At 49.1% G+C, this 24,483-nt stretch overlaps 1 protein-coding gene across 1 annotated transcript; it reads right to left on the bottom strand.

Annotated features, from left to right (window-relative positions):
- Window positions 1-19,626: 19,626 nt before the first annotated feature.
- LOC109763722 (E3 ubiquitin-protein ligase DIS1) lies at window positions 19,627-23,968 on the bottom strand. Its single transcript, XM_020322587.4, has 4 exons — window positions 23,639-23,968; window positions 21,490-21,711; window positions 20,606-20,992; window positions 19,627-20,317 (listed from the first exon to the last, which is right to left on the bottom strand). Exons 2-4 carry the CDS (start codon window positions 21,685-21,687, stop codon window positions 19,997-19,999), a joined length of 906 nt encoding a protein of 301 aa, XP_020178176.1. The 5' UTR covers window positions 21,688-21,711; window positions 23,639-23,968; the 3' UTR covers window positions 19,627-19,996.
- Between the last annotated feature and the right edge of the window lie 515 nt (window positions 23,969-24,483).

A 24,483-nucleotide genomic window follows, 5' to 3' on the forward strand; every position in this document is an offset into this window, starting at 1 on the left:
TAAAAGAAGACCCGAAAGTGAAAAATGTGCTGCACTATAACAATCTCATCGAATGCCTTGATCTCCATCTTACAGAAATTGATTTGATCGACTACCGAGGCAGCACATCTGAGATTAACTTGGCTAGGTTCTTTGTTCTGGAGGCAAGTGTGCTCAAGGTAATGAGGTTTGGCGTTCTCTGGCGCAACAATGAATGGCGTGCTGATCACCGCAAGCGTCTAAGCCTAAATGACAAAGTCTCCGCAGAAGCTGAATTTGTTTTTGAAACATCAAGTGGCCAGAGACTCGAAAATTTATTTTCCCATTAGTGACTTGTCAGGGCGGTGGATTTTAGTTTGTACGATAATGCTGCATCCACCTAAACTAACGAAAGTTCTTACGTACACTTACTAGTAATCCCCTCTTCGTAGGTACAGCATTACTCCTAACATTTGTAATATCAGTTTGAAACTTGTAATATTGCCGTGTCCTATTCCTGCGTTTTCAAAATCCTGTGAATCAAAGAGGTCCTGAGTTGGTGATGATGTTGTGCCTGCCATCTTTCACCAATAGCCGTCGGATCTAGATCTGACGCATACAAACCAAACTTCTCCAGTTTTGCAAAAAGATGCCCGCACTTGTTCCCTATTTACAAACAACTCCTTTTCTCTCACAATCAGGCTTATCTCCTCCCCACCACATCTAGAAGGCCATGGAAAAACCTGGCGCGATGGCCGCTGCCGGCGCTGTCCACCCCCAATCTTGGTGTTCCGTGCAATGCACGGGCATCTACGCACGGGAAATTATGTCGAACACGGCTAGTTGTAGGCAGGCTAGCTCTACAGCCATGACGATAGTGACTACAGACGGTGAGGCTGACTATGGTATGCCGAACACGGCACCTATACTGAGGTGTCATCTCCGGCGCAGGGTCTTGTCACTTCACTATGAGGAGCAGCACGTAATAATTTGACCAACGGGTAGTACAGTGCTACTAGTACATTGGTAGTACTACTACTAGTACTAGCACCACCGACTGGATTTAGTAGTACTACCACGTCCATCTGGATTTAGTATTTGACTAGCAATATCTAGTAATGCATGTCACAAAAAATGTACTACTCCCTCTGTAAATAAATACATGGTGTATTGTTTTATTCCTATCAGCGAGAGAACTTAATGTCTTTTTGCTAATTAATAGGATTACATGCAATGAACTAACCACTGCATGTCATGTTTGGTAGTCTCAAGTCATTGAGAGCATGCACGGCGCACATCTCTCATTGGTTGATATGTCACGAAATAAGAAATGAGGAGGGAGTTAATGTACCATGCCTAAGTGTTTTGGGATTACACAACATTTTTGGTTACATGCATTAACATTTTATCAGTTAAATCAATGGTCAAAACTTGGCGCAAAATGCAAAGGGGGCCAATAAACCAGTAAACATCAAAGTTCTCTCGTTTGGCCCCAACTAGAGGTCCGGTGAGACGACTATACTGCAGCGGCACGGAGGGGGACGCAACTTCATTGACTTACTGCACCTGCCTTTGGTTGTATGACACGTGGGCCCAACAGGTGGCTGGCTTGCCTGTCATACAGCCAAAGGCAGGTGCAGTAGAGGGCCGAGGAGTAAATGGCCAACACGCACGTGAATTCAACGCAGTCTGCACTTCTCATATAAAGGCTCCCCACCAGTCCAATCTACGAAATCCTACGCACCTACGCACCCTAACCAAGGGCAAGAGTGATCACTCCAATCGCAAGATCAGGTGACTAGAAGCTAGACCCATGGAGGCGATGAGCGCGAGCATCAGCCGGCTGTGCCAGATGGTCCACGACGCCGTCCTGCGGCCCGGCACCGAGGAACGTCTCCAGGTCGTGCTTGAGGCCGCCAGGGTGAGAGGCCGCTTGGACGACAGCTTCATCTCCTTGTTCGACAAGGTCCTCGTCGGCTTCCTCGACAAGTTCACCGTCGTCAAGAAGCTCGCGGCCGACCTTGACGTACGCCTCTAGCCCACGCGCCCAGGCTCTGCGATGCCCGCCACCCTCAACGGCCTCTATGGTTACAACCTCTTCGACGAACTGGTGGCCCTGCGACTGCCCGCCGTCGCGCCGGAGAATGTCCACTTCGAGGTCACGCTCGCCGCGCAGTGCCTGGCGCAACAAGACACCATCGACATAATCACCCACGTCTACGTGCAAATCATCCACAAGGACTACTACGTGCCAGAGGAGGACGATAGGTCGCCGTCCTTCTTGACCCACAGGGCAACCTTGGACAACATTGTTCAGAAGCACGTTGAGCTCGCCGCCAACGCCGCTGCTCTTCACACGTCGGTTGGTGACCCGGCGCACTAGGGCGCGAGGATGTCGTTGATGGATCCGTATGTATCTTTACCTTTCCGTCAAATCCATGTAGTAGTATATGGTACTACTAGTAATTATCTTACCTTTCGCATCAACTTCATAATTTTTGTACGTACTCCATGCATGAACCGCGCCAGAACCTAACTTCTCATTACTCTAGAGCAGAACCAAATTTTACAAGTTACAAGTTCAAAAGGAAAAGCTTGTCGTGTTCGCGTCGCACCCCGCTGCCCACACAGTTGGTCTGGCACACCGCTCAAGGGGGAATGCGTGCTGTGTTGCATTTTCACTTACAAGTGGGACCGCAGTTGAGCAAACCGACTATCGGCAAATCCCCACCCCGCCCAGCGCGCAATGGCTGAGAAAACAGGAGGGAGAAGAGATGGTTGTAGCACGGACTCCAAGAAAATTGGTGTCGGATGGGACTCGTGTGGGTGGCGTGTGTCGTACTACTAGACGTGAATGCTAGTTATGGCCCATGCCACCCCACTATATCTAGCCTATATCGAGGTGCTGGTTACGTACAACAAATTTCCTGGAGTCTGTGCTCAGCCCTCCTCTATCTCTCTTCTCAGCCAACCAGCAGACGCGCAGAGCCCATCGTCTATTTGCTCACATGCGGTCCCACATGTTAGTGAAAACGCAAGAGGACCCATTGAAACCTCCACATCTTTCACCTCGACGTGCTGGTGATGAAAAACAAATCCAATAAAGATCTTTAGTGGCCGCTTTTGGAGTTACTCAAGAGTAGTAAGATTCTATTTACAGTTTAACCCAAGATGCACATCACGTGGCTTCAACTAGCACTCCATTTTCTTGCATGACACGACCTGGATGCTGGATGTCCCACGTGTCGGCAAAAGGAGGCAGACCGGAGGAGTAGGAAACACGGCAAGCCCTGTGCGTACATCATACTACGTACAAGCCCACCTCACGCAGTCACACTATCACCATATTTCTCGGCCTCCGTCCGACACCTAACTATTGGTTGGCTCTATGTGATGTGGCAACTTCATACTACTACAGATGCTGGTTATACTACTATGGCACTAACACTCCAAGAAGTGAGTCAAAAACCATTTATAAATTGAGTTTATGACATGCATATGCAAATGTACCATTCATTACATACAACAAGTCATCAACACACAACGACAACGAGGATACATGTTGGATTATAGATTAGTTCCAACAAAACATTCTAGTAAATAGTAAAGTTTTCATCACACAACAAATAACAAGCAATGAAATGAACTTCAGCTCAACCACTCCTCGGCGTTGGAAACGCTTGCTTTGAACCAGAAGAGTTTGTCTCGGAAGGGCCAGCTACTGCCAATCTCGAGACCAACGCAGGACTGATCATCCAAGCTGAAGCGGCCTATTTCTTGACCCATATTGTGATAGCCACGGTAGGGAAGCATAGAAATGTCCGAGGTATAGATACAATTGCTTCTCATAAATGGTAGTAATGTTGTGTCAACAGCAGCTGGATCGCCTTTCACCATGATTGGATAGTTTTGTCCAAGGAAGAGCGAGTTTCCTCCAAGAGTATCAATACTAAACCAGGGAGAAGGTGTTGGCGCTAGCACAGTAGTATCCATCCTGAATACCCTGCAACTGATGTTGGAATAGGTCCGGAGAGTGCGACCATGGGAGACAACACCTGCTTCCTTAGTCACATCAACGGTGCCCTGTATACAGACAAGAAGAGGTGATCCATCGGAATAAATTGCCAGGCGCCACTGAATATATGGGTCCTCATGCTCGTGATCATCATCATCGTCATCTCCCCCTTAGTTACAAAAATTTTCAAGTATAGGTGGTGGAATGTTCACAGGACCTTGGAAACACAAGAAGGTTAATTAGTAAAGGGAAACTAGCTAACCTGCATGCATGTGGATGAAACAATTATAATTATGGTGGAAGACAAACGTACCGAAAGCATAAGTATTCCATGCAAAAACAGTGCCACGAGTGGTGGCAGCAAACACAAGACCCTCGTATTTAATTGCATCACACTATTCATCCTTGTATAGAAACTGATTTTTGAGCAATATCCATCCAGTCGAACTATGAAGGAAGGCAACAAGCTTGTCGAAGATAGCAACAACTACATATTCCATTAAATCCCAAGAGCGGTCGGGAACTTGACAAATTGTTATCTTCTGTAGACGACGGTCACCATGACCGCAGTTGAAAGTACGGTCATAACCAATGTGCTCAACCTCTGGGCAGTCTGAGATTATTGGAAGTGGAACCCAGTGACGAGTGTACACATTCACAAGTTCCCACTCGCAGTTGGACCCAATATAAACAACACAATCTCCATTTGCGCCTGCCCAAGCCTTACCCTCAAGCGATGGCATCTTAACATCACACGTATCATTATCAAGCGGCACCAACTTGCAAAAGGCGAGGCCTCCGTCGTCCGCGCGCCAGTGAGCAGGGTCACGGTGAAGAAGATAGGGGAGATCAAACCGCTCCTGGACCCTTGGGTTTGTTGTAATGATGTTATTAGTTGAGTCGAGAATGGTCTTGAACGAACCTGCCATGCTAGTCGAGGTGATGACGTCGCACCGATCAATGAGTTCCTCCACCACGTCATCATTTAGATCAGGGCAAGAATAACGGGGTCGATTCTGGTCTGTTCCCTCCATGGAGAAGACGATCGAACAATGGCAGAAGGAAGGGTGAAGGCAAATGGAGGAGGGAGGAAGAGCATGCGACAGCAGTTCCAAATCGAGAGGGAAAGGCGAAGAGTCGATGGATGGTTGCCACGGTACACGAAGAGGCGCCCCGGCCTCACCCGCAAAAAAAAAGAGGCGCCCAGGCCTACATAGACGTCCGTTCGGAAATTGTACAAAAGGACTCGCCGTCGTCTCACTGACATGTTGGAACGGGACCACATGTCAACGAAGAGGCTAGTGGGGAGCGGACGGTTGCCACAGAGGTCAAACACTAACGACAAGGCCGTCCTGTCAGACCTAGCGCCCGCGCGGGTTGGCTTTCGTCCCCCACACAAGCGAAGCCACTTCGCACCCCCACACGGTTGGTCCGATACGCCGCTAGGCCAACTCCAACGCGTACAGCTCGGACGGGCGCTCGCTCAGCCCCCGTTCCCTAGATGCCCCGGAGCTACCCAACCACGGCTACGTGTCTTGCGCACTCGGCGGTCGGATTTGGAGCGAATCCAGTCGGGCTTGAGCTCGCCAGGCTGTGGGAGGCCGCGCCGCGCCATGGACTGGCCGGGCACCCGGCCAAAAGGCCCCGGCAAGGCCGCAAAGCCGCATGCAGGTACTGACTCCTCGTCTAGCCGCTCAGATCTGCACCGTCGGCGGTCCGCCGGCAGATACATGAATGGCGGTCGGCCGGGCTCGGTGCTGGCCCAAAAGCTCGCCGGCGCACCGTTGCCACTCATTACGTGCGACGACTGCCCAAAGAAGGTCTTGCGCCGCGTGTCTACAACGCCGGAACATCCCGGATGTGTGTTCATCAAGTTCTCAACCGATGGGGTATGTGCTACTTTAGCTTAGGTTGTGCTCTTGGATTAGACTAGTTGTGCTAACTTAAAATTTTATTGTGTAGAATGGATGCAAGTTTTGGTATTGGGAAGAAGAGTACATCGATATATTGATAGAGCGCAATTTAGTAGATGTTCTAGCACTTTTAGCTAGCATAGAGGCTAGAGATGAGACTAGTGCACTTGGTGATAGAATAGAGGCTAGACATGAGACTAGATGCGAGGAAGAAACATCTACTTATTTACACTCGAAGAAGAAAGAAGCACGCAAGATCGAGCCTCCGCAGATCAACAATGAATGCATCGAGAAGGCGCTAATCCAACTTACAGGAGCAGTTATGGAAGTTGGATATCTTCTAAAATGTATTCTTGTGGTTCTTGTTTTCTTTGGTCTTGCTTTTCTAGTCAAATTTTGGTGATGTATTTCCATGTACCAAAAATCAATGATGAAAAAAAGATATGTGTTTGCAAAGAAAAATGTACGCGGCCGGGATGCGTCCGCGCGTTGGGCGCACGGCCACCGCATCCGAGAAATGGCCCGAACATGACCCCATTACCCTACCCAAACGGACAAAATCCGGGCAAAACGGAGGTCCGTTAGGGGTCGTGCGTTGGAGTTGGCCTTACAAGTGGGACCGCAGTTGAGGAAACCGACTAGTATCGGCAAACCCCCACCTCGCCCGCCGCGCGATGGCTGAGTTAGAGAAACGACGAGGTTGAAGAGATAGTTGTAGCACGGACTCCAAGAAATATGGTGTCAGATGGAAGTCGTGCTGGTGGCGTGTGCCGTACTCCTGGACGTGAATGCTTGATCTGGCCCATGCCACCCTACTATATATCCAGGATTCGAGGTGCTGCTACGTACAGCGAACTGTCTTCTTCCTGACCCAGACGAGGGATCGAGCCACATAGCAGTGGGGGAGCGTCACAAGAAGTAGATGACTAGACGATCGTTTCTCCTACTTTAGAATGCACGCAATTGTTTATTGAGGTGTGTGCGAATGATTTGTATAATCACATATGTAATTGGATGTTTATTTCAGTTATATATATACATGTTATTCTACTATAGACAGAGCAGCGTATCGCCAATTTGCGCCGCCAGTGGGACATGGAGCAGTAGCGCACCGACGCTCTGAGTCGCGAGCAGAGTGCCCGCAACTGGGCCGACTACGTGGAGGCCGGCGCCCGGCAAATAGCCCTGGAGGCTGTCGGGCACGCACGCATTCGCGACGCCGAATTTTACTAAGCTTCGGTGGACCACGCCGGCATGGAAAGGGCCTACGCGCGCGAGCAACGCGCCCTATCGCACCTTGATGACCCACAAGTATAGGGGATCTATCATAGTCCTTTCGATAAGTAAGAGTGTCGAACCCAACGAGGAGCAGAAGGAAATGACAAGCGGTTTTCAGTAAGATATTCTTTGCAAGCACTGAAATAATAGGTAACAGATAGTTTTGTGATAGGGTAATTTGTAACGAGCAACAAGTAACAAAAGTAAATAAAGTGCAGCAAGGTGGCCCAATCCTTTTTGTAACAAAGGATAAGCCTGGACAAACTCTTATATAGAGAAAACCGCTCCCGAGGACACATGGGAATTATCGTCAAGCTAGTTTTCATCACGTTCATATGATTCGCGTTCGGTACTTTGATAATTTGATATGTGGGTGGACCGGTGCTTGGGTGCTGTCCTTACTTGGACAAGCATCCCACTTATGATTAACTCCTATTGTAAGCATCTGCAACTACAAAAGAAGTATTAAGGTAAACCTAACCATAGCATGAAACATATGGATCCAAATCAGCCCCTTACGAAGCAACGCATAAACTAGGGTTTAAGCTTCTGTCACTCTAGCATCTACTTATTACTTCCCAATGCCTTCCTCTAGGCCCAAACAATGGTGAAGTGTCATGTAGTCGACGTTCACATGACACCACTAGAGGAGAGACAACATACATCTCATCAAAATATCGAACGAATACCGAATTCACATGACTACTAATAGCAAGACTTCTCCCATGTCCTCGGGAACAAACGTAACTACTCACAAAGCATATTCATGTTCATAATCAGAGGGGTATTAATATGCATAATGGATCTGAACATATGATCTTCCACCAAATAAACCAACTAGCATCAACTACAAGGAGTAATCAACACTTCTAGCAACCTACAGGTACCAATCTTAGACTTAGAGACAAGAATTGGATACAAGAGATGAACTAGGCTTTTAGAGGAGATGGTGCTGGTGAAGATGTTGATGGAGATTGACCCCCTCCCGATGAGAGGATCGTTGGTGATGACGATGGCGATGATTTCCCCCTCCCGGAGGGAAGTGTCCCCGGCAGAACAGCTCCGCCAGAGCCCTAGATTGGTTCCGCCAAGGTTCCGCCTCGTGGCGGCGGAGTCTCGTCCCGAAAGCTTGCTTATGATTTTTTTCTCGGACGAAAGACTTCATATAGCAGAAGATGGGCACCGGAGGGCCACCAGGGGGCCCACGAGGCAGGGGGCGCGCCCAGGGGGGTAGGGCGCGCCCAGGGGGTAGGGCGCGCCCCCCACCCTCGTGCCCAGGGTGTGGGTCCCCTCTGGTATTTTCTTCGCTCAATATTTGTTATTATTTCCAAAAATAACTTCCGTGGAGTTTCAGGACTTTTGGAGCTGTGCAGAATAGGTCTCTAATATTTGCTCCTTTCCAGACCAGAATTCCAGCTGCCGGCATTCTCCCTCTTCATGTAAACCTTGTAAAATAAGAGAGAATAGGCATAAGTATTGTGACATAATGTGTAATAACAGCCCATAATGCAATAAATATCAATATAAAAGCATGATGCAAAATGGACGTATCACACCTCTGGCAAGTCCGAGGCGAGGCGGAGGATGCCGGTGCCAGCGTTTAGCATGTACCGCAGATGGCGGCCGGCATCGTCTAGTTAGCTAAGAGTAAGTTAGTACTTGTACACTACTAGAGTATTAGTGGGAGTAGATAGTTAACTTGGCTATGATGGTTGTCAACGTGGAAGTTCAGTACTCTATATCTGGATCAGACCTATTACTTTGCTCTGAATGTTAAACTTTCCGTTTGAACGTATGGAATGGGCTGTTATTTTTTTAAATGGGTTGTATTTGTCCACCACCGGTTTAGAGGCTGACTTGTGGGCCTACCAGGTTGACGCGTACACAATCAGGAGATGGTTGTACGTGGAGAGGATGACAGCAGGGACCCACCAAGGTCATGGCAGTACGCAAGCAAGTGCCTCCTTATTTCAAGCCAATAAAAATGGCTCCTCCTAATGGATTTCTGACATCTGGGTCCCATGCCATTGTCAACGTAGTCAATAAATGAGAGAATTGCACAATGAGTGGCTGACACCAGGGACCCAGCAGCTCGCCTAGTTATTTTTGTTTTGGGTTAATTTGATAAATGCCACTCCAAATCTGGTGATTTTGAGAAATGCCACTGCAATTTCCAAACTTTGAAAAATGGCATTTCATACCATTTCCAGTGGCATTTTTCGAAGTCCGGAGTGGCGTTTTTTAAAGTTTGCAAAAATTGCAGTGACGTTTTTCAAAGTTTGCAAAAATTGTAGTGGCATTTTTCAAAGTTTGAAATTGCAGTGGCATTTTTATGAATCGCCATAACTGGAGTGGCATTTATCTAATTTGTTTTTGAGACGGAAGCAGGGTGTCAACTGGGCTGTGCGGGGCACTCTAGCCTGTCTAGACAACCTTTTCTTTTATGTTTACCACAGACCAACCCAGTAGTTTTTTTCTTTCTTTCTGAAAATGGCTAGCCCAGTTTTTTGTGATTTGTCAAGTAAGTCGCTTTGTCAGGCCTGTTGGGCTGCAAATATTTCAAGACGAGGAGAGCTTCATTCGGCTGGCCGAGAAAATGGCCTATCAGCAATGAGAAATGGGTTGTATATTTTTAAAACACATCAAACTGGCAATTAGTTTCAAATTTCTTTTTTTTAATTTTGAGGTTTTTAATTGCATTGAATTTTATGCGTGGACAATTTGTTGGATTTTATATTGATATACATTTATTTTTAAAATCAGTTTGAATGTGACTCAGAATTTCGGGATTAAAAACGGTTCGGACCGCACCGAAATATGCAAAATTTCGTATTATTTTTTAACCGTGGCCACAATATGGGATGTAGTGCTAACAAAAAGAATATGGGCTCAAAAAAAACCTTAAGCATTAGCAAATGGGCTACAAATTATTAGAAATAATGGCAGATGGGTTGTATGCTGTTTTCCACATATTTGAGACTTTCCTAAAAAAAGGTTGACGCACAAGCAGTGACTGCTGGATGTCCATCCAACGGCCGTCGTGCTTCTTCAATCTCTGCTCTTCCTGGTCCAGCCGCTCAAACAAGCGCCGGCGGGACTGCCTCCTCCGTCCTCCCGCGGCCGGCTGTGCTGCCGCGCATGCCTCACCGCCCCACCGTACTCCCATCGCTGGCCTAGCTATCCCTCTACTCACCCACACCTGTTGTTATTCTCCGGCGATGGCAGACGAACCAGTAAACCCTCGTACTCCCATCCGCGTGGGAAACAACTGTCGAGTCTTCCCTGGCTCCATGTCGTTCCCTTCCTAGGCCTCGCCGTCGTCCACCGCCCTGGTGCTCTCGGCGCGCCATGGTCAACGTGGTTAACGACCGACATGCATATGAAGTGGACTGTACGTGGAGAGGCTGACAGCTGGGTCCACGGCCACACGCAAGGAAATGCCTCCTTATTACACGCAAAACAATGATTCCTCAACCTGACATCTGGGACCCACCGAAAGGACCTCTGTATTTTGTGAAAAATACGTTCCCGCCGCTGATAGCTCGGACCCACCGGCTATATCTTCGCACGCAAGGAAGTGCCTCCTTATTACGCACAAAAAAATGAATACTCCCCCTGCTAGCTGGGACCCAGCATAGTGGGAGGCCTACCGTGGGCCTACTAAGTTGACGGGGACGGAGGGCTTTGTCAACTTAGTCAATATGAACGATTCTAGCTCCAGTGACCGTACGATGTATCCAACGGCCGTAGTGCTTTTTCAACCTCTGGTCTTCTTGCTCCAGCCGCCCAAAGCAGCGCCGGTCGTGCCGCCCGCTCCTGCCTCCCGTGGCCTGCTGTGCTGCCGCGGAGGCCTCACCGCCCCCTACTACTCCCACCGCTGGCCAGGCCCTGCGGCGACGGCAGCCTCACACCGCAACCAAACCAGTGAACCCTCGTACTCCTCTCCGCATGGGCATCCACTGCCGCGTCTTCCCCGGCTCCGCGTCGTCCCCTCCCTAGGCCTCACCGCCATCCACCGTCTTGGTGCTCTCGGCGCGGCGTGGTCAATGTGGTCAATGACCGACTTCCATCAGAAGAGTACTGTACGTGGAGAGGCTGACAGCTGGGTCCACGGCCGCAACAAGGAAGTGCCTCCTTATTACACAAAAAATAATGATTCCACCACTTGACAGCAGGGACCCACCGGACGGGCCACCATATTTCGCGAAAAGAACGTTTCCCCCTGACTGCTGGGACCCACCAGCTACATCTTCGCACGCAAGGAAGTGCGTCCATATTACAGGCAAAAAATTATTCGCCCCCCTGACTGTTGGGACCCACCAGCTACATCTCGCGTCCCTCCGGGTGCTCTCCCCTCGTCCCTCCACGCGCGCTACCAGTGTTTGGGGCTGGCGCACGATCACGCACGTTTGTGTGCAAATGGTCGCGCCGGGCGCGGCGCGACGATGCAATTACCCGCTGCAAAAACTGCCATGCGGACGCGCCGAGAATCCACGCCGCCCGGCCCCCTTTTATTCCTGCGGCCATTTACCTTCATCTCTCTTCTCACACGACACAATAAACACACCCACGAGGACACATACAGAGAGGACATCCAGCGGTTCAAGTGGCGCTCCCCGTGGCTCCAATGGAGCTCCCAGCGGCCGACGACGACAATGGCGGGCAGTTCACCACGCATCACGTAGTGGACACCCACGTGAGGGGGAAGGCCCTCTCGGTGGTGTACACGAACGATCCGGTCTCGGTGGAGAGCTCCATCCAAACTATGGAGCAGTTCCTTGCCGAGGACAAGTACCGAGTGGTCGGCTTCAACCTCGAGTACACCATTGGTCGTGCCGGGCACGATCAGAAGGTTGTCGTCGCCCAGTTGTGCATGCGACATGACGTCCTCGTCTACCACTACCACCTTACCACAAGGCCTTGCGAGTGTTTCTCCAGGTTTATCAACAGCTCCGACTACAGTTTCGCTATGGTGGACACCACCGACGATCTAAAAGTGCTCAAGGTTTCGGACTTAAAATTCCCGAATCTTGTCAACATCCAGCACCACTACAAGGTCTGGGGCAGCGACAAAAACAAACTGAACTCCCTGGTTGACCTCGCCTCGGCCATCATCGACCCCTACTACGCGAAGATGATGGAAGAGGGTAATAAGGACAAGAACGCCTGGCACAGTGTGTGGCATGAGAGACTGGATGAACAACATGTCAAGTACGCGGCCGTGGACGCGTACACAAGCTACGAGATGTATAGGCAGATCGTTGACATGAGGAACTGTCTTCTTCCTGACTCAGACGAGGGATCGAGCCACATAGCAGTGGCGGGAGCGTCACAAGAAGTAGATGACTAGACGATCGTTTCTCCTACTTTAGAATGCATGCAACTGTTTATTGAGGTGTGTGCGAATGATCTGTATAGTCACTTATGTAATTGGATGTTTATTTTAGTTATATATATACATTTTATTCTACTGTAAACAGAGCAGCGTATCGCCGATTTGCGCCGCCAGCGGGACATGCAGCAGTAGCGCACCGACGCTCTGAGTCGCGAGTAGAGCGCCCACAACTGGGCCGACTACGTGGAGGTCGGCGCCCGGCAAATAGCCATGGAGGCTGTCGGGCACGCACGCGTTCGCGACGCTGAATTTTACTAAGCTTCGGTGGACCACGCCGACATGGAAAGGGCCAACGCGCGCGAGCAACGCACCCTATCACACCTCTGGCAAGTCCGAGGCGAGGCGGAGGACGCCGGTGCCAGCGTTTAGCGTGTACCGCAGATGGCGGCCGGCATCGTCTAGTTAGCTAAGAGTAAGTTAGTACTTGTACACTACTAGAGAATTAGTGGGAGTAGATAGTTAACTTGGCTATGATGGTTGTCAACGTGGAAGTTCAGTACTCTATATCTAGATCAGACCTGTTACTTTGCTCTGAATGTTGAACTTTCCGTTCGAACGTATGGAATGGGCTGTTATTTTTTTAAACGGGTTGTATTTGTCCGCCACAGGTTTAGAGGCTGACTTGTGGGCCTACCAGGTTGACGCGTACACAATCAGGAGATGATTGTACGTGGAGAGGATGACAGCAGGGACCCATCAAGGTCATGGCAGTACGCAAGCAAGTGACTCGTTATTTCAAGACAATGAAAAAATGGCTCCTGCTAATGGATTTCTGATATCTGGGTCCCATGCCATTGTCAACGTAGTCAGTAAACGAGAGAATTGCACAATGAGCGGCTGACACCAGGGACCTAGCAGCTCGCCCAGTTATTTTTGTTTTGGGTTAATTTGATAAATGTCACTCCAAATCTGGTGATTCCGAAAAATGCCACTGCAATTTCCAAACTTTGAAAAATGCCATTTCATGCCATTTCCAGTGGCATTTTTCGAAGTCTAGAGTGGTGTTTTTCAAAGTTTGCAAAAATTGCAGTGGCGTTTTTCAAAGTTTGCAAAATTTGCAGTGCCGTTTTTTAAAGTTTGCAAAAATTGCAGTGCCGTTTTTCAAAGTTTGCAAAAATTGCAGTGGCTTTTTTCAAAGTTTGGAAATTGAAGTGGCATATTTATGAATCGCCATAATTGGAGTGGCATTTATCTAATTTGTTTTTGAGACGGAAGCAGGGTGTCAACTGGGCTGTGCGGGGCACTCTGGCCTGTCTAGACAGCCTTTTTTATGTTTACCACAGACCAGCCTAGTAGTTTTTTCTTTCTTTCTGAAAATGACTAGCCCGGTTTTTTTGTGATTTGTCAAGTAATTCGCTTTGTCAGGCCTGTTGGGCTGCAAACTTTCAAGCCGAGAAGAGCTTCATTCGGCTGGCCGAGAAAATGGCCTATCAGTAATGAGAAATTGGTTGTACATTTTTAAAACACATCAAACCGGCAATTAGTTTCAAATTTCTTTTTTTTCCATTTCGAGATTTTAAATCGCATTGATTTTTATGCGTGGATAATTTGTTGGATTTTATATTGATATACATTTATTTTTAAAATCAGTTTGAATGTGACTCGAAATTTCGGGATTAAAAACAGTTCGGACCGCACCGAAATATGCAAAATTTCGTATAATTTTTTAACCGTGGCCACAATATGGGCTGTAATGCTAACAAAAAGAATATGGGCTCCAAAAAACCTTAAGAATTAGCAAATCGACTGTAAATTATTAGAAATAATGGCAGATGGGTTATATGCTGTTTCCCACATATTTGAGGCTTTCCTAAAAAAAGGTTGACGCACAAGCAGTGACTGTTGGATGTCCATCCAACGGCCGTCGTACTTCTTCAATCTCTGCTCTTTCTGCTCCAGCCGCTCAAACAAGCGCCGGCGGGACTGCCTGCTCCCTCTTCCCGCAGTCGGCTGTGCTGCCGCGCAGGCCTCACTGCCCCACCGTACTCCCATCGCTGGCCTAGCCATCCCTCTACTCACCCACACCTGCTGTTATTCTCCGGTGACGGCAGCCGAACCAGTCAACCCTCGTACTCCCCACCGCGTGGGCAGCCACTGTCGTGTCTTCCCCGGCTCCGTGTCATTCCATTCATAGGCCTCACCGTCATCCACCGCCCTGGTGCTCACGGCGCGGCATGGTCAACGTGGTCAACGAACGACATCCATCGGAAGTGGACTGTACGTGGAGAGGCTGACAGCTGGGTCCACGGCCGCACACAAGGAAATGCCTTCTTATTACGCGCAAAATAATGATTCCTCCACCTGACATCTGGGACCCACCGGAAGGGCCTTTGTATTTCGCGAAAAATACGTTCCCCCCCCCCATTGACAGCTCGGACCCACCAGCTATATCTTCGCACGCAAGGAAGTGCCTCCTTATTACGCACAAAAAAATGAATACTCCCCCTGCTAGCTGGGACCCAGCATAGTGGGAGGCTGACTTGTGGGCCTACTAAGTTGATGGGGACGGAGGGCTTTGTCAACTTAGTCGATATGAACGATTCTAGCTCCACTGACTGTATGATGTCCATCCAACGGCCGTAGTGCTTCTTCAACCTCTGGTCTTCTTGCTCCAGCCGCCCAGAGCAGCGCCGGTCGTGCCGCCTGCTCCTGCCTCCCGTGGCCGACTGTGCTGTCGCAGAGGCCTCACCGCCCCCTACTACTCCCACCGCTGGCCAGGCCCTGCGGCGACGGCAGCCTGACACCGCAGCCGAACCAGTGAACCCTCGTACTCCTCTCCGCGTGGGCTTCCACTGCCGCGTCTTCCCCGGCTCCGCGTCATCCCCTTCCTAGGCCTCGCCGTCGTCCACCGCCCTGGTGCTCTCGGCGCGGCATGGTCAACGTGGTCAAGGAATGACTTCCATCGGAAGAGTACTGTACGTGGAGAGGCTGACAGCTGGGTCCACGGCTGCAGCAAGGAAGTGCCTCCTTATTACGCGCAAAATAATGATTCATCCACCTGACATCAGGGACCCACCGGACGGGCCACCGTATTTCACGAAAAAAAGTTTCCCCCTGACTGCTGGGACCCACCAGCTACATCTTCGCACGCAAGGAAGTGCCTGACAGTCGGGACCCACCTGGTCGAAGCGTACGTAGCGTTGTCATTCTGGTCGCGAACGTATACGTACATATGATCGGTCTGTCTGCAGGATGCAGCGATGAACCGTGGCCATGCAAGGAAGGGCACGTGTCATAGTAGAGGTGCGCACGTGTCGTAGTAGAGGCGCGCACGTAGCATGTACACGTACGTACAGCGGCCAGGGTGCAAGAAAGAAAATACGGCCACGTACGTACATACGGGCGGGGTCTTGAACGCCTACTCGCGCATATGTACGGCCAGGGCTCGTGTACATGGCTGGGTCGAAACGGAGAAACTGTGTCATTGTCGTGTTCATGGGAGGCAACGGAATGCGTCGTGTTCATCGGGAGGCAACGGAACGCGTGCTGTTCATCGGGAGCCAACCGGCTTGGACGGAACAACCGATGGAAACGAGGCCTGGCGTACCGCAGAACGGAGGAAACGGCCTTGTGTTCGACCGGCCACGGTCGAATCGGGATCCTGTTCATCGGGAGGGGTCTGGCGTACCGCAAAATGAAGGAAACGGGGTCCTGTTGACTGGGAGGGGTGTGGCGTACCACAAAACGGAGGAAACGGACTTGTGTTGGAGCGCTACGGTCGAAACGGGGGTCCTGTTCATTGGGAGGGGTGTGGCGTACCGCAAAACAGGACTCCGCGGGATACTGTTCATCTCCACCGTCAACCTCCTCCAGCCTCCACGGGCTACTGTTCATCCACTGTCAACCTCCTCCAGCCTCCACCTGCGACTGTTCATCCACAGGCTCCTGTTCATCCAGCCTCCACCGCGCGCTCCTCCACCGGCTACTGTTCAACCAGCCCTCTCCATGGGGTCCTGTTCAACCATCCCTCCACGGGCTACTGTTCATCCAGCCCTCCACCGGCTACTGTTCAACCAGCCCTCCACGGGGTCGTCCTGTTCATCCAGCCCTCCACGGGGTCCTGTTCATCCATCCCTCCACCGGCTCGATCGATCGGGGTACTGTTCACCCAGCGGCAACGGCCTCTACTACCACGGGGTCCTGTTCATCCAACCCCCCACCGGGAACTGTTCATCCAAACCCCCCAACAACGCTCACTGTTCATCCAGAGGCAGCATCGATCGGCTTCAGTTAGCAGCAGTAGCGAATGAATCACTCGGGTTCAGTTAACAGCAAGGGATCGATCGATCGCTTGGGTTCAGTAACGCGTAGCCTGCAGTGTAATCGCTCGGGTTCAGTTAGAGCCCAACGCCTCGCTCGGGTTCAGTTAGAGCCCAGCGCCTCGCACACACGCGCGTACGTACGAGAGAAACGCGCATCGCTCGGCCCCCGACCACCCACCGTAACCGGGAACTCCTCGATATTTTCCTCGCCCTCGCTTCTACCACGGTTTTTTCGTCATGGACGGCCCAAAGAATGTCATGCAGCTGCGTCTCCGGCCCGCCCAGGACGAAAAGCCCATTTTCTGTCATGATTTTATGTCATAGAAGTAGGACCCCACCACATCTATGATGATACCGGGTTTTGTCACAATTATCGTCATAGAAGTGTCATAAGTATGACAGAAAAAAATTTCGTTCGGCCCAAAATGTCACGGATGTGTCTTTTTTTTGTAGTGAACAATGTATGTTGTTATGCGGTTTGACCGATAAAGATCTTCGTAGAATATGTAGGAGCCAATATGAGCATCTAGGTTCCGCTATTGGTTATTGACCGGAGATGTGTCTCGGTCATGTCTGCATAGTTCGCGAACCCGTAGGGTCCGCACGCTTAACGTTCGATGACGATTTGTATTATGAGTTATGTGATTTGATGTACCGAAGGTTGTTCGGAGTCCCGGATGAGATCACGGACATGACGAGGAGTCTCGAAATGGTCGAGACATAAAGATTGATATATTGGAAGGTTATATTCGGACACCGGAAGGGTTCCGAAGTGTATCGAGTATTTTTCGGAGTACCGGGAGATTACCGGAACCCCCCGGGGAGTCTATGGGCCTTATTGGACCCTAGAAAGAGGTCAGCAAGCAAGGTGTGGGGTGCCCCCCCCCTTGGCCCAAACCGAATTGGTTTAGGGTTTGGGGGCCGGCCCCCTCTTTCCTTCTCCCCTCCTCCTCTTTCCTCCTTCTCCTAGTAGGAATAGGAAAGGGGGGGGCCAAACCTACTTGGAGTAGGATTGCCCCCCCTTGGCGCGCGCCTCATCCTAGGCCGGCCTCCTCCTCCCTCCCTCCTTTATATAAGTGGGGAGGGGGCACCCCAAAGGTACACCAAAGTTTCTCTTAGCCGTGTGCGGTGCCCCCCTCCACAGAAACACACCTCGGTCATATCGTCGTAATGCTTAGGAGAAGCCATGCGCCGGTAACTTCATCATTACCGTCGTCACACTGTTGTGCTGAAGGAACTCTCCCTCGGCCTCAACTGGATCAAGAGTACGAGGGACGTCATCGAGCTGAACGTGTGCTGAACACGGAGGTGCCGTACGTTCGGTGCTAGGATCGGTCAGATCGTGAAGACATACGACTACATCAACCGCGTTGATATAACGCTTCCGCTTTTGGTCTACGAGGGTACGTGGACACACTCTCCCCGCTCGTTGCTATGCATCACCTAGATGGATCTTGCGTGTGCGTAGGAATTTTTTTGAAATTACTGCGTTCCCCAACAGCCTTCTCCTCAGGTATTGCCTGTCGTCAACTGTCTTGTGAGCTGCTCTGCTTGCGGTAAGGACGTGTGGTTGGCCCATGGTGTCTCGTCGGTGGGGAGTGAGGAATCAGTTGATCCAATGTGCTTGGGGGCTAAGTTCTTATTGTTCCGGCCCGTCGGCTGCTCTTCGTCTTCCGATGTGCATCCCCCACAAATCCGATTATTAGTTCAGAGGAGCTGCTTGGTTTCAACACGAAGTACATGGGGGGAGCCTTACACAAGCCTGACGTTCTGGTTGAGGTGAGCAACGGAGGTGGCGCGGGCTAAAGCACCACCATTATCTCTGGAGGACTTTTTTAAAAAGGTTACTTGTGTGGTCCCACAATCTCTGCTTGGGTCCCCGACACCTTTGCACAGGGAGAAGGATGATGGGCGCCTGGAAAAGAAGAAAAAGGCGTGCAACATCCTGGCGGCCAAACGCGCGGAGCATAGGTTGTTGGAGGCTTTTGGTGAGTTGCGAGAGGTGAGCAAAGTGGAGGATGTTGAGCAAAAGATGAAAGCATAGCTGGACATGTACAAAAAAAACGCTCTCACCGGTGATCATCACATTGAGCACTTTGGTGGGCATCGCCCGGAAGTCAAAGATAGACCTTTCATGATTTTTTTTCACACGATAATGATAGCCCATGATGTTTCTAGGATGAGGCGGAAGAGTCATTCAACATTGATGAGTTCTCTTTGACGAGTGGTGGTCAGTTTGGTTGCACGTGAGCCAAGCCTAATTGCTCTGGGCCTTGGCGCTATGGTGTGTGACTCAGATGATGCCCCTTGATGTTGCAGTTGTTTTGTCCCTGTCCCTAAGCTCTAGTGTTTTTTTATGGTTTATATTTTTTCCCAGATTTTCATTTGTTTTTTTTATTAATCAAGAATGTGAGGTTTTTAGGTCCAGTTTTCCTTATAAATTACTCCCTCCGTCCCATAATATAAGAACGTTTTTGACACTACACTAGTGTCAAAAACGTTCTTATATTATGGGACGGAGGGAGTAGATCATCTCTCTTCTTCTTAATGAACCACAGGAACCCGCTGCCCTCACAAGTCACGGCGAGATTTCTCAAAAGAAAAGAGAGGAGAAAACATCTTCTGATTGATGCGAGAAGAAAAAGACATATTCCAGTGGAAGCAGCCGCAGAACTGGCATCAGAAACGGCCATCTCAACTCAATATCAGCACCAGGAATTCTGAACATCGGTGGGGGGCCTGATGCAAATTTACAAGTATCATATACAGAGGGGAGCATCATTCAGAACATTTTTGGGTCTGACGTAGATAGATACGAGTCTCATTCATATATCAGCATCAAAAGTTCAGAACATTTGCGGTCTGACATAGATACGAGTCTCATCTCATACTAGAGAGGGGCTACATCATTTACAGTCCACGAGGCACCAGCAACATCTCACCGAACGGCAGCGCAGCGGCCAGCCAGCCAGCTCTTGTTCAAAGCAAAACAGGAGATTTGCCTTGAGCTCTACCAGTACCACATCAGTACCACCTCGGTTCTCATCACAACCATCCATGGAAACATCTCAGAACTACTAGAACCTAAGAGACATCCTACAGACCATTACCTAGTCCTAATCAAGCCCTCACAGCGGTTCACTCGGAAACGACCTTCTAAGCATGCAGCTACAGCTCACTGTTCCTTCCAAATTCGCCCGGTGACCCGCAGCTTGAGCTCCTTCCTGTCGCCCCCGGAGAAGCACAGGGCCATGTTGCGCTGGATGATGAGCCCGTCGTAGCTGTCCCGGACTTTCCTGTGGCTATCCCTGATGCTCCGAGGGATGCCCTGCCAGGTCATCTTACGGTTGATGCCTCCGACCTCCAGGCTGTAGGTGTAGTTCTTGGCCTCGGCGTCGTCTCCCATGAACCTCAGGAAGGCGATGTAGACCGGCGCCATTCCCAGCTGGAACGCCTCGAAGTGCAGGCAGAAGTACTGCCCAAAGCAGCTGAAAACCTGGACAGATATTCTAGAGTTAGTTCCACAACTCTTACTTCCATGAAGAGGAAAAACACAAGCAGAAGCTGAATAACAGTAGCATGCAGTGTCGACAGTAACCTTACTTAATGGGGTTGTTAAGTATGCACACACTTAGTAAACGATCAGCAATCCATAAGACCATAACTCATGTTATCAAAACTCTCCAAGATACACCTTTAATGTCTGGATCTTGGACAGAGGATGTGAGGAGTAATCTACTGCATAGTGTTTCAGATCATAAATATAGAGGCAGCTGATAATTACCGTAAGCATCCATGTGGCGTTCTCAACTTCATGAGGATTTGATTTGACATAGCGATGATTAAAGGTGCTTCCACTGTGCATGTCAACCTTATGATCATCCTTCAAGTGATTCACTAGATATGGAATGTCACCGGTGACAGTGCACTCAGATCCCGCATATGGGCAAGTATAGGGTCTGTATTGGCACTGTGATTCATGTTTCAGCTTGCAGTAATAAGGATATATTCCCACGCATCCAAAGTTCTGGAACTTGCATGGAACCTCTAGAGAGGCAGCAACCTTCTCCAGAGCAAGGCATCTTATGTTACCCAATTCACTCCTGCAAGTTGGGCATCGATTATGAACCCTTGGCTTGCATCCAGAACAAATGGTATGGCCATTGGAGCACTGCACGCACAAATGTGACAAAATAGTTAAAGAACCTCTAGGCACATTCATATTGAACTTCATTTCTGAGCTTAGAATATGCAGTGTAAATTCAAAATAATCATGAGATACCAGGCCCTCCTACTAGAATCATTTGACAATGAACAATCTGGATAACATTGAAAATGAAAAGGAACTGTTGCAATGTATAAGTTCAAAATGTTTGCAGGGAGCTAGTTACAGGTGGGCCTGACGCATGGGGTGGTTAACAGAAAGGAAGGGATGCCACCTATTAGGGTGAAAGCGATTCATAGAAAAAGGTCACCAACCAAAACCCTATTTTAGCTCTGCCTACCTTGAAAGTAAATCAGCATTTTCATATTCTTTTGCAACTGGAAATTCTTATCTGATCACACATGTCGGTATACACATGGAAAGCCAAAAGCCTAGAACAAGGCTTAGTACAATGCAACCGATATGCTATAGTTAAATGTAATTAGTTCAGCAAGAAGGCATACCTGATGAATTGGAGGATACATGGCGACCAAACACACAGGGCATTCCAATAGCTCACGCACATTGCTAGAAACTATGACATTTGGTTTCGGTGAGTGCTCGATAAGATCACCGACGAGTTCTGTGACATCTAACATCTCAATCTTTGGAGGGTCGATAACTTCAGCATCAATGTCATCAAGATAGGCAGCTGACGCCATGACCAAACCTATAGGTGCAGAATCCTGTATGGAGGAAAAAGAAATCAAGAGAATTTTTTTAGGCTTGGAAGTAAATGAAACAGATATTATTCATCATTTTAAAAGGTAGGAACTTTTATCCACAAAAAACATCTCCTGATCAAATTAACTCAATTTTGTAAGGAACACACAAACGTAAATTTCATCATAAGCCAATCATAATATGACTCAACTGCACTTAAAGGTTCTGAGAGCACTAACGATGCAGAAATCATGAGCTCATATGGGTTTGATCTTTGATCTCAGAAAAGTTTGTAATATTTGACCCACCAAGTCGTGTTAGGTTACATCATTACACTCCGGACAGGAAAACATATATGCCATTTTTCAGCAAAAGATTTGAAGGTTTTCAGCCTTTTACTACACTTTTGGTTCCACTTTCTAGTCAACTGTTTTCTTTAGTGTGAATCCATGTAACTGAATCCAATTTAGTTAAGTACTCAGAACAACTTTAATTTGTTGAAAAATCAGTGGACCCTGCACAGCGACAGCTGAAGACCACATCAATGCCACTTCTCCAAATATATCAAAGGAAACTAGTAAGAAAATGTTGGTTGGTCAGGTAATCATGAGGGCAGATGGGCTTGGATCTCAGAAAGAGTTTGTAATACTTGACCCAGCAAGTGTTGTTAGGTTACATCGTTACACGCTAAACAAAAAACATAGATGCCATGGCGCTTGTTTTCACCTTTTTCAGCAAAAGGTTGAAGGTTCCCTTTACTGTACGTTTGGTTCAGCTTTCTAGTCAACTGTTTTCTTCAGTGTCAATCCATGTAACTGAATCGAAAATTAGATAGGCCGCGCTTGGATCGAGTGTAATTCAACACGGCCGTATCAATTTTACAAGTGTATCTCACCGGACTAGAGTGATTTCCGGCCGGAAATTATACAGACGCGCAGAGGCGTGTATCTTTTACAGGTGTATTCGAAAGAAATACGATAATCCAAACATGGCCTTAGGTACTCAGTACGACCTTATTTTGTTGAAAAATCAGTGCACACAGACAGCTGAGAACCACATCAGTGACGCTTCTCCAAATATATCAAAGGCAACCAAGGACATGTTGGTTGGTCAGCTAATCTAGCTATAACTAGTAACCGCTACACTGGAAAGAGCAGAGATGCAAGAGCAGGGAGTGGCGGAACAGGAAAGGGGTAAGGGGTAAGGCTTGCACTTCCATGAACCTCCACTACACCTTGTATTGCACTCAGAGCAGCAGCAGCTGCTGCTTGCATAAAGTTGCAATGAAGAACTGAAGCAAGAAGTGCAGTGGCATGGAGTTCATCACATAAAACATCTTTTCACCTCATGTAGGGAGATGCCAGCAACATGCAGGAGGTGTAATGATTTCCAATCAACAGCATGATGCCTGCTTGTTCCTTTTCAGATTAGGAATCATGACTCTTGGGAGCGGAAACGCAGAAATAAACAGAGCAACCAAAACATCATTACCTAACTCGAAAACAAACACAAACCCTGAATCTTGTCTTCTTCCTTTCTAGATTAGAAGTCATGAATCTTGTAAATGGAAACACAGAGATAAACAGAGCAACCAAAACATCATTACCTAACTCGAAAACACAAACTAGCAGGCTGCAGGCTGAGCTTTATAGCAAACCCCATCATCAGATGAGCCGTACGAGCCCCCGTGGCGATACCCGGATAATCTCTACCATCGATTGACTGTATCCCGAGTTCAAGTGCCCTAGTGGAGTCGTCGTGGGTGGGGAATACTGTGACCCACAAGTGAATCAGTCCCAACAAGCCGCAAAATTTCCCGAACCTGAACCAAAAACCCTAGTCCAGGCACCCGCATTCCCGACCCCACGCGCACATCCGAACCAGCAACCTCAAAATCCCACACAAATCCAACCCCCTACGCATCCAAGAAACAGGGGAAGCGAGTGCTACCTCGGGAGGGAAGGCGGTGGAGGGGGGCGGCGATCGGAGCGGGCGGCCGGAGAAGAGGGGGGCGGGCCGGCTGGTTTGACCTTCCCTTCCCTCGGATAGATAGGGGATGGGGGTTTGGCTTGGCGTGATGCTGGTACTGTGGCGGAGGGCTCGAGATGGGGAGAGAGGAGGAGGACGGAGGCGAGCGCGTTCGAATTAAAGCCCCAGTCTTTGCGAGGCTCCGTCTCTGTCCTCTCTCTCTCTCTCTCTCTCCGCCGAGTCGCCTCTTTCAGTCTTTCTTTCTGACGAAGAAAGAGGAGGGGTGGGCGTGTTTTCCTCGGGGTTTGGTTTGGAGGGAAGGGCCGAAATGGGGCGTTTTTATCGGGGAAAATCTCTGTTCATTTGGTAATAGTGGGCTGATGAGTGTGTGGGCCCTGTCCCCCGGCCGGATCACGCAGGGATCAACGGTCAAAAACAGTTACTCCGGTCCGGCTATCTGGTCTGTACTAGTATTAAATGGAGATCAGGCCCCCACCCAAAAAAGGTTGGGGATCAGGCCGGTAAATTTGGTGAAAGTTCAAGAGAAAGTATTGAAAATTTACTGCTCGTAACATGTTAATATCGAAAATTTCATTTTTCTTAAAGTCTTTGCATGAGTATGGTCTCATTTAAAAAAGAAAATGATCTAGCTTATAAGGAAAACCAGATCGAAAACCTTAACGTCGCGATGGGCAAGTAAATCCGGCCGAAGCAAGAACACCGAAAACGCAAAAAAAAAAACGCCACCAAACAACATCTTCGATCCTCATTATGTGGAATGGTAATCCTATTTGAAAGAAAGGATCGTCGTCGGAAACCGTGGATTT

This window comes from Aegilops tauschii, chromosome 2 (genome assembly GCF_002575655.3).
Source record: "Aegilops tauschii subsp. strangulata cultivar AL8/78 chromosome 2, Aet v6.0, whole genome shotgun sequence".
Lineage (NCBI taxonomy): Eukaryota > Viridiplantae > Streptophyta > Magnoliopsida > Poales > Poaceae > Aegilops > Aegilops tauschii.

Bases quoted from the DNA above. Each gene is read 5' to 3' on its own strand.
- LOC109763722 (XM_020322587.4), bottom strand. From the start codon at position 21,687: ATGGCGTCAGCTGCCTATCTTGATGACATTGATGCTGAAGTTATCGAC. The intron at 20,993-21,489 runs GTATGCCTTCTT...TTGTGCGTGCAG, and splicing joins TGTATCCTCCAATTCATCAG to TGCTCCAATGGCCATACCAT. The intron at 20,318-20,605 runs GTAATTATCAGC...ATATCTGTCCAG, and splicing joins ACGCCACATGGATGCTTACG to GTTTTCAGCTGCTTTGGGCA.